The sequence below is a fragment of the Mirounga angustirostris genome, unplaced genomic scaffold (genome assembly GCF_029215605.1).
Source record: "Mirounga angustirostris isolate CCGP_5_RB_7025 unplaced genomic scaffold, mMirAng1.0.hap1 SCAF_2, whole genome shotgun sequence".
NCBI classification, from domain to species: Eukaryota; Metazoa; Chordata; class Mammalia; order Carnivora; family Phocidae; genus Mirounga; species Mirounga angustirostris.
The window spans coordinates 148,959,978-148,976,374 of record NW_026991710.1 but is presented as its reverse complement, the minus strand read 5'-3'; the positions used below and the strand labels follow the sequence as shown (position 1 = coordinate 148,976,374).

Genomic DNA, 16,397 nt, shown 5'->3' with positions numbered 1-16,397 from the left:
TGAGACCCACTGCTCAGAAAAAAAAAGATTCCTTTTGAAATATGACTGCTCCTTGACCACGCACTTTGTCACCCAAAAGCCCTGATGGAGATGGACACTGACATTAATGTTGCTTTCAAGCCTGAGAACACAATATTCATTCTGCAGTCCATGGATCAAGGAGTGATTCTGACTTTCAAGTCTATTATTTAAGAAATACATTTCATAAGGCTCTAGCTGCCATACATAGCGATTCCTCTGATGGATCTGGGCAAAGTAAATTGAAAGCCTTCTGGAAAGGATTCACCATTCTAGGTGCCATTAAGAACATTTGTGATTCATGGGAAGAGATCAAAATATCAACATGCAGAGGAGTTTGGAGGAAGTTGATTCCAACCCTCATGGATGACTTCAAGACTTCAGTGGAGGCAATAACTGGAGATGTGGTGGGAATAGCAAAAGAACTACAATTAGAAGTGGAGCCTGAAGATGGGGCTGCATTGCTGCAATCTCATGACAGAACTTGAACAGATGAAGAACTCTGTCTTATGGAGTGTTTTTTGAGATGGAATCTGCTCCTGGTGAAGATGCTATGAAGATTGTTGAAATGACAACAAAAGATTTAGGATGTCACATAAATTTAGTCAATAAAGCAGCACCAGGCTTTGTGGGGATTGACTCCAGTTTTGAAAAAAGTTCCATGGGGAAAATGCTACCCAACAGCATCACATGCCGCAGAGAAATCATAGGTGAAACAAAGAGTCTGCTGATGCGGCGAACTTCATTATTGTCTTGTTTTAAGAAATCGCCACAGCCACCCCAACTGTCAGCAGCCACCCACATCAAGGTAAGACACTCCACCAGCAAAAATCTATGACTCACTGAGAGCTCAGATGATGGTTAGCATTTTTTAGCAATAAAATATTTTTAAATTAAGGTATGTACATTTTGTGGGTTTTTTTTTTTTTTTGGACTTAATGCTATTGCCCACTTACTAGGCTATAGTATAGTATAAGCATGACTTTTATATGCACTTGGAAGCCAAAAAATTATTTGACTCACTTTATTGCAATATTCTCTTTATTGCAGTGGTCTAGACTTGAACCTGCAACATATCTCTGAGGACGCCTGTAGGTTTGAAGTCAAACATTTCCTTTATCAAATCTAAAGGCCTGCCCCATAGAGTGCTTATTTGTCAAATCTCAACAGATTTTACCCAATTGCTTTTATAAAAGCCAGAAGTTCAATATACTGTTATGCCTCCAGTCTACAACATCCTCATTCACCCTCATGAGAGAATTCTAGAAGAAATACTGTGAATGCTTGCTGTTGGGTATATAGAAATTGTATTAGTTTCATTTATCTTTCTAATACTCATTTTTTTTTTAGTGTCAGGTTCAGTCAGAAAATATAGGCCAATTACTATGACAATTTGCATCTCCAAAATTCACACCAGTAGAAACCTATTAAAATATCAATAAAAATTATTAACTCATATATGCTGCAGAGGGAATTCTGCAATGAAGCTCTACTTTTCATTACATGTTTCATTTAATTTAAAAAATAGTGTGTGATTTGTGCCCCAATTTTTGTGTGTTGTTGCTGATAATGGTGTAAGATTGAGTGACATTTGTACTGAAGATAAAGTAAAGTGATTAAAGTAAAGTGATCACTAGCCTTCCTTCTCAGGATTAGATTGTTTTAGTGTACTGAAGTTGGGGTCTACTACATGATCTTTTTTTTTTTTTTTTAATTGGCCTTGTGAAGTAAACATAAAGCTATCTTTTCAAAGAACAAATTTTCATTATGATATCACAGTTTTGTTTATAAATGCATCTTGTTCATTTGCTTCACAAATTACTAGTCTATGAAGGAAGGAAACAGCTATGTTATAACTTAGACTATGCCCCTAAGAGATTGACAGTGCAAATCGATGTGCAGGAATAGGGGTGAGGAAAAAACTAAAGATTTAATTTTTAGCCTTTAATTTATACCATAACAAAAATTTCTAAATTGACGATTTTTTCCCCAGGTAAAAAAAGACACCGAAGATATGTTTTTAAGCTTGTAAGAACATTGAATAATAATTTCCTAACATCATAATAAAGCTTTGTGATTTATAAAAAGACAAAGATGACATGGGGTATATAAACTATCACTATATCTATAAAGGGTCTAATTCCTCATTTCATATCTAAAAAGGAATGTAGGTAACAAAACAGGAAAACCTCACCAATGTGAGAAAGTTAAAGAAATTTTAATTACGCAGGTTAGAAAAGAAAATACAAGGAAATAATTCAGGGAAGAAAGGACTCTTCCACAAAGAGCAGCCTAAATCCCTAAAATTATAGGAAAAGATCTTTTTAAGGTCAACTTAAAAAAAATACTGATAAGCTTTCAAAACATGCTTTAATGGGGTTTTGGGGTAGAAATATCTAAAGATAGATGGGAGGTTTTTGCTATTTACTTTTCAGATTCATTTCAAAACCATATCTGATATGACTCAGACCAGTTACTCTGGAATTTATGCCAAGACTATTTAAGGAATTTGGTGAAGATTTTTCAAAATTATTTCCTAACAATCTCTACTGTTTTCAAGCTCTTTCATAATTTAGAACAGTTTGGATATTATTCAAAATAATACTATGCCTTTTGCCTGGCTAGTCAGAGATACAGATTATTCTTACTTTGCTGAGTATTTATTACTGAAGCTTCTTTGGTTACAATGTTAGTTATAAAGCAAGTTTTCCCAAGACACAAATATTCACTAATGAATGAGCTACTTCTAAAATTACTCCCCACTTAAACATTATTCCATCCTACTTAACCCTCTGACTATTCTTTCCCAGTTTGTCCTCATCTTTATAAGTTCACTTTTGCTGATTATCAGATATTCTAAACATATGGTGATTTAATAAAAACAGTGTAGTTACAAGTCTTACAAAAATGTGATGTCACAGTAGTTGTATTATCTTTTACACATATTATCTGATTTAATCCTAAGCACAACTTAATGAGATGGGTTTTATTTCTGTTGTAAATATCAGCAAATTAAGGTTGAGAAAGGTTAAGTGACTTTCCCAAAGTCACACAATGATGAAGTGGACAAAGCAAACTTCTGTGTACTAATAGCTCATAAGCTTAAAACAAGCATCAGTCCTTTCAAAATCTATCTCTAGTAACCAAAGTTAGAATCATTAGTATGGAATAATGGTTATAGGTTAGTTACACCAGAGAATTTTAGAGAAAAGTGTAATTACGAAGAAGATAATTGAGCAGGCGTATAACTTAAAGGAAACCACATCTAACGACCTGGTTAATGGTAGGATTATTCAAATTAAATGCACAAATTGTACATAAAAATGTTTTAGTTAAATAGATTTTGACATAGCAGTTGTTCCTTGTCAGGTCAATAAAATTTACTTGAGTAATATTCCTCCTGGCAATAATCAGCAAGCATGTGCCAAGTGTGAGCATTTTCTTCTTCTTCTTCTTTTTTTTTTTTTTAAATTCCAGCTGCTAGTTAAGGACATCAGCATTTGCAAGCTGTGTCAAACCCAGAAATCTCAGCCTCTCTTCCTCTTTCAATTGAGAAAGCTGGGGCAAATGTGAGTCTAGATCACTTAAAACTGAATGTGAATCTATAGTTGATTTATAATTCTCAAAATTGATTTCAACTTAAATATATTCTTAGGCATATTCTCCCTTCAAATAAGTATTTCTTTTACATACTACTCATGGTACAAAGTATTAAACAATAACTTCTTTTTTTTTTCTTCTGTGGTCTTTTAAGCTGTTTTTTAAATGACCAAAGGTCATTTGATTTCTTTTAATGATAATATAATACATTTGAATGATGTCTTCAAAAGCAGTAAGGTACACCTACGTGGTTCATTCAGTTACATGACAGACTCTTATTTTCAGCTCAAGTCACGATCTCAGGGTCATGAGATCAAGCCTCACGTTGGGCTCTGTGCTCAGTGTGGAGTCTGCTTGAGATTTTCTCTCTCCCTCTCCCTTTGCTCCTGCGTCCCTACCCCAGCTTGCACTCACTCTCTCTCTCTCTCTCTCTCAAGTAAGTAAATGAATAAAATCTTTAAAAAAATAATTTAAAAAAATCAGCATATTTATACTGAGAAATCTGAACACTAGAGACTGTAAAACAAAGACATGCCTTAGCCTCGACTTCTGATCCTCCTTACTAGTGTTAACCAATTTTGTTTGTCCCATGTGCTATGTCTATGGTCACAAATATAAAAGAAACATAAAAGACATAAAGGACATTTCAAACATTAAACTGAAGAAAATTAAAAAGTGTTTTGCATATTAACATTGCCACTTTACTTCAGATTCAAATAATTTTTCTAATGTGATGGGTGTGAAACTTTATCTCATTACATCTCATCTCCCTTAGGTAGAGCATCTCTTTTCTTCATCCTTAGTGATCATGACTGTTTCTTCTGTCCATGGCCTGTTTAAGCTTTTTCTGGGGATTCTCTTTTCATATTTATTTATATGTGTTATTTTATAGATGTTAATGATAGTTTAACTTTATATTTCATAGTTTAGAGGGTTTTAAATACATATATATCATTGAATCTCTTTTTCTTAATGAAGTATGCCTTCTATATCCAAAATACAAAAACATTATGCATTTTTTATAATATCCTTTTTTAAAAAATATTTTATTTATTTATTTGTCAGAGAGAGAAAGAGAGAGCACAAGCAGGGGAAGCGGCAGGCAGAGGGAGAAGCAAGCTCCCAGGATCCTGGGATCATGATCTGAGCAGAAGGCAGACACTTAACTGACTGAGCCACCCAGGCATCCCAACATTATGCTTTTTAACGCAGAAATTTTATAGCATAGCTTGTGCTTACATTTTAAATACTAGTAGATTTTATTTCTGTATAACCCTTTTTCTAAATGTATAGAAAATTTTCCCATTATTATTTATTAAAATTTTTTCCTAGGTAGATTTGAAATGTCATTTTTACCTTAAATCTCTATATATAGGTCTGGTTCTGGCCTCTTTTCTGTGCCATTCCACCTAATTGGTACAAAGGCTCTATGTCTGAAGCCCTTTGAATACTACAGCTTTATTTGTACATTTTGTCCTATGTCAAGCAGATCTTCTTTACTTTTACTTTTCAAAACTGCCTTTGCCATGTATATACATTTGTACTTCAGGTTAGTTGATAAATATGTTAGAATTTTTATTTAAGTGGAATTGATATTATAGATTAATTATTAATTATTGTTACAATAATGAGTCCTATCCAAGACACAGCATGTTTCTATCTTTATTACCATCTTCTTCTCTGTCTGTCAAAGACATTTAATTATTTAATTTTCACATTTCTTTATTAACTCATTACTATACATATTATATATTTTTGTTGAAATTGAGAATAAAAATTTTGTTCACATTCATCTTAAATGGTGCAGTAGCATTTAAATCCATATTCTAATATCATGATGAAAAGACTTTTATCTTAGTTGTCCAGAGGTGAGGAGTTGAACTGCCTAGAGCAGATAAAATCATAGGGTGAGGAAGACAGCAAAGAGAATTAAAAGGGGAATTCCCCATGAAAATATTAGGAAATGGAAGTTCTTCCCACGTGAATGAACTATGTTCACAGGAGGAAGAGGTGAAAGAGTCTGTCGAGGTGCCTTGGGAACACTTTCCCCCACCCATTTGGGATTCAGTCGAGTGGGAGGACAGACCAGCAAAATGATAAATGCTTCAGAGTGGTTAGAGAGATTTGAAAAATGGAGATATCCTGTGTCCCATTTCTGAGGGACTACAGGATTTCTGAGACAGGACCAGCTTGCTGGGTGGCCACGGCCAATATAGGCAATCACAGTAAACAAAAATGTATCAGTGTGGCATATGTAAATACTTAAGGAGATAGATGATAGAAGATAGGTAGGTAGGTGATAAGCTAAACCAGTAGTTCCTCTGTCTTTTATAGCTGTTACATTACTTGGAAGAGATCTAGAAGTCCCAAAAAAATGCATGAACATGTAATATAGCTGCGAATCTCAATTTCTAAGTGATCCACCATTGGGTTAACAATAAAGTAGCTTCCATATTGGGCGCCTGGGTGGCTCAGTCGTAAAGCGTCTGCCTTCGGCTTGGGTCATGATCCCAGGGTCCTGGGATCGAGTCCCACACTGGGCTCCCTGCTCGGCGGGAAGCCTGCTTCTCCCTCTCCGCCTCCCCCTGCTTGTGTTCCTGCTCTCTCTGTCTCTCTCTCTGTCAAATAAATAAATAAAATCTTAAAAAAAAAAAAAAAGCTTCCATATCCTATTATTTCAGTGAGTAAAAAGATTTTAGAACAAAGCCTAAACGCTACATAAATGAAGATAAGAACTGGTTGGAAGGTATGGCTGAAATTCTGTATCCTGGCAACAAGGGAAACATTAAAGAACAATGACGCCAAGAGAACAGACTATATATTTTACCAGACTCAAATCTTGTTGGATGTGAAAGTTCAGCCCTGGACCCATGGTGAAACATCTTAAAGTGGAGGGTAAAAACCACCAGTGAAATAATACAGATTAAAGTGGCCTTCCACTCATTTCTCCTCATTGCCATGAGGACCCTGAAGCTCCTCCCTATCATCAGAGTAACCATATAACTTATCATTGAAATAGGGGCACTTTTGAGACTAAAAGAAAGGCACCACAGATATTTAAATTATTATATTTTAATAACTGATGGGGTTTTTTTTAAGATTTTATTTATTTATTTATTTATTTGAGAGAGAATGAGTGAGAGAGAGAGAGAGAGAGAGAAGGAGAGAGAATCTGAAGCAGACTATGCACTGAGCACAGAGCCCAAGGTGGGGCTCGATCCCACACCCTCGAGATCATGACTTGACTCGGACACTTAACCGACTGCGCTACCCAGTTGCCCCTGATAGTTTTATTTTTTTTAATTAGTGGGTGAATTAAATAGCTCTAAACTGTTTATTTTCAAAATATCCTTTCTACCTTGCAGACTTCTTTGTGCCTCCGCCCCTTACCCCGAACATGGTCAAGCACCAGGGTGGAAGTATGTTCTCTCTCCATTTGTCTGTCTCCTATCTCTTAAAAATAAATAGACAAACAAATAAATAAATAAGCAAACAGACAAATAAACAAAATATATCCTTTCTAAAGAATTATATGCATGTATATTAAAGCAAATCAAAATAATTGGCATCATCTTAAAAGTTGCAATTTTGGTACATTGGAATTGTTAACACTGTCACTTGACCCTGCTGTACAGACTATAATTTTTTTTAATAAGAAAATATTCTATATAGTTGAGGTAACTCAACTCAATTATCTATACCTAATAATTTCAGAGCCTGATTTTATGTATTTTATATTGATATAGGTAACCATTTCAGCCCATATATTTTTACAGATGTTGTCTTTGTCTTGAATAAGAGTACCTTTTATCAAAAATATGCTTTTAGTACAAAACTCAGTCAAAGTAGTTGTTTCTACTTAACAATCATTTTTAATTCTTTGCCTAATTTAGATGCTGGGAAATAGGTCTTCTTAATTCCATTTCCATTTCAATATTAGTTATCCAATTAAAAACAAGCAGTCAATATAGTCTTTCCATTCCAAAACACAGTTATCAAGTTACAATAAATAAATATTGTACATCATCTGAGGCCTTTCTTCTTTTATATTGTAGGGATTAATCTCAAGATGTTCCTTTTTAGAAACTTCATTTTTATAATTGCTATTTGCTAAAACCTTCACAATCCAAAATTTTAATGTACCACTTATAAAATAATTTGATTAAATATTTCCAACTGATTTTGAACAAAGGCAACCAAAATTTAGAGAACCTATTTACCAAGAATTCAATACCATTGCATAACATATAAGTTGATTTACAAAATACTTCTTCAAATGTTCATAATTTATTTAAAAATTTAACTGATAACAAGTAGTAAATAGAAAAAGCATGTTGTGGGGCGCCTGGGTGGCTCAGTCGTTAAGCGTCTGCCTTCGGCTCAGGTCATGATCCCAGGGTCCTGGGATCGAGCCCCGCATCGGGCTCCCTGCTCGGCGGGAAGCCTGCTTCTCCCTCTCCCACTCCCCCTGCCTATGTTCCCTCTCTCGCTGTGTGTCTCTCTGTCAAATAAATAAATAAAATCTTAAAAAAAAAAAAAAAGAAAAAGAAAAAGCATGCTGTGCCATAATGAAATATAATTTTTAATTCAACATCAACTTTGTCCCACACAAAAAATTATACTTCAGGTACTCTGTTCCAATAAAAAAATTATAAATGTTAGCATCTACAGCTTTGGGGCGCCTGGGTGACTCAGTCATTAAGCTTCTGCCTTCGGCTCAGGTCATGATCCCAGGGTCCTGGGATCGAGCTCCGCATCAGGTTCCCTGCTCCGCAGGAAGCCCGCTTCTCCCTCTCCCACTCCCCCTGCCTGTGTTCCCTCTCTCGCTATGTCTCTATCTGTCAAATAAATAAATAAAATCTTAAAAAAAAAAAAAAAAAACCTATAGCTTTTCTTTCATTGATAGAGTGTAAGGGTTTATACATGTAAAATAAATCATATGTGGGCGCCCAGGTGGTTCAGTCAATTAAGCATTCAACTCTTGATTTCAGCTCAGGTCATGATCTCAGGGTTGTGAGATCAAGCCCCGAGATCGAGCCCTGAGTCAGGCTCTATGCTGGGCGTGGAGTCTTAACTTACTTAAGATTCTCTCTCTCTCCCTCTCTCCCTGTCCCCCTCTCTTTCCTTCTCTAAAAAAAATAAATAAAAAATAAAATGAAATAAATCATATATGCATCATAAATAATTCCAAGAACACTGCAGCTCTACAGATTTTTTTTATTTTTTATTTTTAAGTTGTGCTGTGCTCAACTTAACCACAAGTTATAGCTCCCATCTGTCACCATACAACACTATTACAACACCATTGACTGTATCCCCTATGCTGTACTTTCATCCCCGTGATTTACTGGGCTTTTTTTACAACAATGATGAATTCCAACAAATATTTTGTTCAGATCTATCACAAACGAATGACATTTATTCTCAATGTTAAACTTTTTAAATTAATGTAAGAGAGACTGCACAATAGAATTTACGATGACATTACATAGTTCATCTTCAACAAATGTAATTCCAAAAGCTTTACTTTGATTACAGAATTAGATTTAAAAATTAATTTAAAATTAATTTAACCAATTTCTCTTTAAAGCAGGAAATGATACCGAAACAAGCCTAACATCATTTAATTGCTTGCAAATTTCCTGTCATGCACTTTTCCAAGAAAAAATGAAATTAAAAAAGAGGGAAATTAATTCAGAAAAGCAACGATTTGATCTAAATAAAAACTCATTTTTTATAGAGTAGTGTGTAAATGCTGCGCCTACAAATGCACATGTCAAATGACCATCTTTGGGCAGTATTCTTGAGAGGACTGTAACTTTTGAAATCGATGTTGATGTGTTTTAACTCTGTGTGTCTTGTGGCTTTTATGTGGACGGAGCTTTTGTGAATGTCAAATAGAAACAATGTCTTGTTTAAGTTGCACATTCATCATCAACTTTCTTGTAAAATGGAAATTTGGTGCTTAATTTTTCAATAAATATTGAACTTTCATTTCTTTTAGCTCATTGCTGCTAGAAGGATTTATTGCAAGATTTAAGAGTGTTGCCAAATAACGTTCTGCATGGAGCACTGGGTGTTATGCACAAACAATGAATCATGGAACACTACATCTAAAACTAATGATGTAATGTATGGGGATTAACATAACAATAAAAAAGAGTGTTGCCAAATAATAAATGTTTGTAGGTTTCAAAGCATTCAGATTGCTTTCTATATGGTCCATAGCAGCACTGTTCTGCTTTCACTTACAAGTAACTTATAATTTTCCATGTCACTTGGATACTTTTAAGTGACACCTCACAAATGTCACAGGCTTGTACACCACCTGGGCAGCAGGGGAGAAAAGTTAAACACTTCTGCCACAACTCGGATCAGGAGTCAGCTGCCTCTGAAAGGGAGACACTAGTTTCTTTGTTACTGAAAGGGTCTGGTAAAGATAGATGGGCCATTCCTGATGTTTGTTGTTGTACAGATTTAACCTCATATTAAGATATAAGATAGTCTCGTACTCATATGCCATGGGAGAATCTAGAAGTAAAATTGAAGGATCTATCAAACCAACAATGATGTATTTTAAAACAGTGCTTAATAATACCTAATCTAAATATGAAAAATCTAGAACAAGTGCTAAGCCAGAGAGGATATGAGGAAAAAACAAGTAATGTGGGGCTGTCTTGGCAAACCAAGATGTGTAATTTTAATATCATTGGTGACTCTCAAACCTTTATCTTCAATCTTAACCTCACTTTCAATATATAGGTGTGATTTCAAGTATTTTCAACATATAAGTCAATGTTCAGATTTATGACCATCAACACCTATATCTCCCGCTTGCATCTTAAGCTCAAGGTACCCCAAAATAAGCTCATCATATACGAACACACACACACACACACACACACACCATCCCCTTTCCCCTTCCTTTTTCTCTATTTCTAATTCAAATATTCTAACAGCCTGCTATATGCTATGTAATATTTTAGGTACTGAAAAATATGCCAGTGACTAAAATGGAATAATCTCAGCTTTTATGAAGTTTCAGTCCTAGGAGGCTAGGTAGAAAAATACCCCAAACCTTGATGAATATATACAATGTCAAATAAAGATAAGTTCTATGGGAAAAGTGAATAGAAAAAACTAATGCTGATTGATTGGACAAAAATCATTTTATAAGACAGAGAAAGCTACTCAAATGACATGAGATATAAGCTAAAGACTGAGGCATAGCTGCTATCAATGAGTTAGACTTGAAACTTTGAAGTTGTTTCAACTTCTTATTTTTCCTTAAATATATATTAATGAATCCCTGATTTTGACAAAATGAGCGACTGAAATATTACCTCTGACTTGTATTCTTGATGGACCATTGGACAAGAATGAGTTTTTTTTTTCCTTTGCCATCTCAAGAATGCAAATTACCCTTTTTAAAAATTTAATATACTGTATTGTGATAACACTTAGCATGATATCTACCTTCTCAAATTTTTTTTAAAGCTTTATTTATTTATTTTAGACAGAGAGAGAGAGAGCACACGCATGAGCAAGGGGAGGGGCAGAGGGGAAAAAATCTCAAGCAGACTCCCTATTGAGCCTACTTGGGACTCAATCTTACCACCCAGAGATCATGACCTGAACAGAAACCAAGAGTTGGACGCTTAACTGATTGAGCCACCCAGGAGCCCCTACCCTTTTAAATTTTTAAGTATACAATTCATTATTGTTGATTGTAGGTACAATGTTGTACAGCAGATCTCTAGAACTTATTCATCTTGTTTGCTTAAAACTTTGTCTGTGATTAGTAATTCTCATTTTCCCTTCTCTCCAGCTCCTGACAACTGTTATTCTATTCTTTGATTCTACTGATTTGACTATTTTATATACCTTAAATAATTGAAATCATGCAGTATTTGATATTCTGTGACTAGCTTACTTCACTTAGCATAATGTCCTCAAGGTTTATCCATGTTGTAGCAAAAATTAAAAAGAGAACTACCAAATGATCCAGTAATCCTACTTCTAGGTATTTTTCCAAAAGAATTAAAATCAGGATCTCAAAAAATGTTAGCACTACTATGTTTATTGCAGTACTAGTCACAATAACCAAAATGTAGAAACAATCTAAATATCCACTGACAGATGAATGGATAAAGAAAACGTGGTATAAACATACAATGGAATACTACTCAGCCTTTAAAAAAATTCTGCAATATGCAAAAAAACCTGTACTCTCTGAAAGGTTAGTTGCAATGTGAAATTGGAAACCCATCAACACATTATTCATACTTTTGTAAATTAAAATCCATTTGTCTATCTTGCACTTTGAATGGATATTTTGCCGATGCATAATTTTTAACATCATGCTTTGGTCATTTGGGAAATGTTACTTTAAAGAGTTATTTAGATCTTCCAAACACTGATGCATATCATTGTACAATATTGAAAGGTCACGTTTGTTAATATCACCATTAAGCTCATCAAAAAATCATTACATATTGAGCAAACGATTTTTCTCAAAATTCTAATTTTGACTTAAAAGTTCAAAATCTATCATTGATGACAAATACTCTCAGTTGTTTCCCTCAATATGCTAGCCTCATTTCCTTTATTTTTGAGAAAATGGTCTGCCATATGTAATAACCATAGTTTACCAGTCTTTTTTTTCCAAGAAAAACAGTGTTTCACAAAAAAAACCCAAAAACTTGATTTAACTTGCAAGTCAATCACCCCAGTTCTCTTCCTTAAAAGAATCAACATAATACAGTATGCAGCAGAAGCACTTCATATGTGCCTTTTAACACAGAGAATATTAAAAGGACATTTATATAAGGGTTAAAATTTAATAAAATTATAATGCTTAGTTTCTCTATTGGTCTGTCTAAATTGGGATGCAATTTCACGTATCTTGTCTTCCTTACACATTGCTCTGTCCAGCCAAATCTGCTCCACACCAGCTCTTTCTAGACACTAAACAGCCTCTTTCCTACTATACCAGCTTGCCTCCAGGATAACTTGTTTGGGACAATTTCCCTTGCTTGCTGCTTATGAATCTAGAGCTTCAGCTTCCTTTATCTGCCCACTTGACTTAGTCCAAAAGCCAGATCGTGTGTTTTCTCTCTCTACCTCCATGGTAGTTGTACATTGTAACAATAGTCTTGCCCCTCAAGTTCCATTCACTTTTGACTCCCCACTCTGGCAGCAGGCTTTAAGTGTATATTTTAATAGCTTCTCATTCAGAGGAAGAAAAGAAAAGGTGAAATTCTGCTTTTCTTAGATACCTCTCCTGTATAAATATGAATTTTCCATTTACTAAAAGATGCTGACTTCTTATTTTTTTTTTTTTTTTTAAGATTTTATTTATTTGACACAGCAAGAGAAGGAACACAAGCAGGCGGAGTGGGAGAGGGAGAAGCAGGCTTCCCGCCAAGCAGGGAGCCTAATGCGGGGCTCGATCCCAGGACCCTGAGATAATGACCTGAGCTGAAGGCAGATGCTTAACGACTGAGCCACCCAGGCGCCCTTAGATGCTGACTTCTTATCACAAAATATGTTAGCTAATTCTATCCTGAATTCACTGATAGTATGTGCAAGAGTTTCCTCCTCCACAAACTGTTCCACATGAATTTTTCTTTGTACTCTGATTTTCTCTGAATAGCTGACATTTCTATTTAAAATATCGGTTTGTTCATTTTGGGATTTGGAACATAGAAGCAGATGCTGTTAACTAAAATAGTTAATGATGAAATCAAGAAAGATAAAAGCCTTGGTACTTTCCCCCACAGATATTGTAGTTCAGGTCTTTTCCTAACCAGTAACAACTTCAGTTTTTGTTGAAAGAGCCCTGGGCGCCTGGATGGCTCAGTTGGTTAAGCGACTGCCTTCTGCTCAGGTCATGATCATGGAGTCCCTGGATCGAGTCCTGCATCGGGCTCCCTGCTCGGCAGGGAGTCTGCTTCTCCCTCTCCCACTCCCCGTTTGTGTTCCCTCTCTCGCTGTGTCTTTCTCTGTCAAATAAATAAATAAAATCTTTAAAAAAAAAAAAAAAAGAGCCCTGAATAATTTGAGAGAAGGTGAGGGGCTATCTAATGGAGTGGAACCAAAATGAATTGTTGAACTAATCCAGGAGCTGCCCATTCCAAAGAAAGAATGTATATGCATGTCCTTTGAAGTTTCTATATGCCATGTCATGCTTTTTATTAACCTACTACATTTTCTTATGTTATTTGAGGAGTATTCCATGTGCATAAACTTCAGTAGACCTTGGTGAGGTGGAATCGTGCAAGGCATACCTCAAACTGTTGAGTTAAGATGACCCTCGTCATCCCACCCTATGTGAAATGTACAAGCTTTTTAAAAACAATTTGATTTCTTTGAATGCCCTGTTATGCTATGAATATTTTTATTATGTTTTGCCTAGTTGGGTACACAATGAATGATCTCATTTTTGAATGGCAAGAGGAGGCACCCGTACAAGTGGCCGAAGGACTCACTTTGCCCCAGTTCCTGCTGAAAGAAGAGAAAGATTTACGATACTGCACTAAACATTACAACACAGGTAGGGGTCAAGCATTCTTTATTACACTTATGACTTCTGGTTTTATGATAGCCAGTGTTTCTTAATCATAGTGGTAGGCTAATTATTTTACCTATTTATAGCTTAGTGTCTTTCACAGTCATAGAGCAGAAAACGAATGCATATGAAATTTATGAATACTTGGACTCAATGCATATTGTGATATAATTGATTTGTATAGGATCAAAGAAATGCTTGGTATTCAGTTACATCTTTTTTTCTTTCTTTTTTTTTTTTTTGCCAAAAGCCCATAGTTACATACTAATGATGCTTCCAAAAAGTTCCTTTAATTTCTATGTGAGCAATAAAATGTACTTTTTAGCTCTTCTTGGGCAATATACATTGTGTTTGATAACAAAATGGAAGAGGGCGCCTGGGTGGCTCAGTTGGTTAAGCGACTGCCTTCAGCTCAGGTCATGATCCCAGGGTCCTGGGATCAAGTCCCTATCGGGCTCCCTGCTCTGCGGGGAGCCTGCTTCTCCCTCTGCCTCTCTCTCTCTGTCTCTCATGAATAAATAAATAAAATCTTAAAAAAAAAAAACAAAATGGAAGAAATTGCTTTTTTTTTTTTTTTTAAGGCTTCATTTGCCTAAACTTCTTTTTGGCTACAATTTCATGCATTTCAAGTTTTTGTTATTTAAGTACCTACTACTCACACTGACACGGTGGCTTTTTGCCTTTGAGGCTAGATATAAGATATTGTTGTCAAGGACTGATAGACTTAATGTGATATTTGCACATTCATGGGATCTGTTCACTTCTCTCAACCAGTACAGGCTATTCTCATAATATCTATTCTCGCTGCCTAACCTATTCCTACAAATTCTGTTAAACCACCCACAAATGAGTCATCACTTCAATGTAGTTAGTCCACAGCCTCCCACTAGCATCAACTGCTGCTCTTATTTCCTTACAGTAACTATGATTCCTCTTTGGCTCATCATTTTCCAGGACTGTGACCTGACCTTTCACTCTGCCAAGTCTTTAATCTCTTTTATCTCTTTAATCAATTCATATTGTCTGGTGAAAAAGTCACTGCCATTTTCTTAACCCAGAGGTGAGGTGTAGTTGGGTAGTTCAAGGTTAACATCTCAACACAAAGATAAAGGGCAAGCAGGTCAATACCAGTGTCCTTGCTCCATTCTCTAGGGGCGGTTACAATGACAAGAAAATTTTAGAGAGATGCCAAGAGGCCTCTAGAAGTGGTTTAAGTTGGTGGACTGGTTTCCTAGGGCTGCTGTAACAAAGTACCACAAACTTGGTGGTATCCCTTGCCCATCTCCCCGAGACCCTCTTATCCCTCTTCCCCTTACTCTGTAATTTGGCCACAGTGGTTTGTTTTCTTACATATGCCACACTGATTCCTGCTTCAGGGCCTTTGTACTTGCTCTTCTTTCTGCACATACTCTTCTTCTTTTTATTTTTATTTTTTTTTGCTATTTAAATTTAATTTAATTTAATTTAATTTTTAATTTTTTTTATGATGTTCAGTTAGCCACCATATAGTACATCATAAGTTTTTGATGTAGTGTTCAACGATTCATTAGTTGCATATAACACCCATTGCTCATCACAACAGGTGCCCTCCTTCATACCCATCACCCGGCAACCACATTCCCCCACCTTCTTCCTTACATACATATTTCTATACATACATACTCTTTCCCCAAATTATCCCAAACCAAATACTTTCACATTCTTCAGGACTGCTCAAATACCAGTCCTCAAATCATCTCCATAACAAGTATATGTTAAACACCCACATCCCACCTTCCACTTACTGCTTCCACGGTCTAATATTTATCTTTAATTTATATGCTTACTTATGTATGGTTTGTTTCCCTTATTACCAAAAGTTTTTAAAGCCAACCATTATAGATATGCTTTCTATTTGTATGTTTTCTGGGCTCTGCTGAAGTACATAGATGCTCAATACACATTTGTTGAGTAAAATAATAAATAAAAAGTGGATTTGAACCCCAAATTTTTCTGTACATGTGAGAATATTACAACCTGCCCCCGGGGAGGAGCAGATTTACCCTAAACAGGAAACTTTTCCTTTAGATCTGTATCAGCAAGAAGGTTTTTTGTCCTTCAGTTTTATTGAGGTGTATAATTGACGTAAAATAATAGGATAATGAGTGTACAACGGGGTGGTTTAATGTATGTATACACTGTGAAAGGGTTCCCCCCATCAAGTTAGTTA

The 16,397-nt window shown here is 35.5% G+C and overlaps 1 protein-coding gene across 2 annotated transcripts in view; it reads left to right on the top strand.

Moving 5' to 3' along the window:
* The window catches only part of GLRA3 (glycine receptor alpha 3), a 196,076-nt gene that overhangs the window by 137,994 nt on the left and 41,685 nt on the right, over positions 1 to 16,397 (top strand). For both annotated transcript variants that reach the window (XM_045880116.1, XM_045880117.1), the window contains exon 6: positions 14,036 to 14,173. In XM_045880116.1, the coding sequence (XP_045736072.1) occupies positions 14,036 to 14,173 (138 nt within the window). The remainder of the gene's footprint in view (positions 1 to 14,035; positions 14,174 to 16,397) is intronic.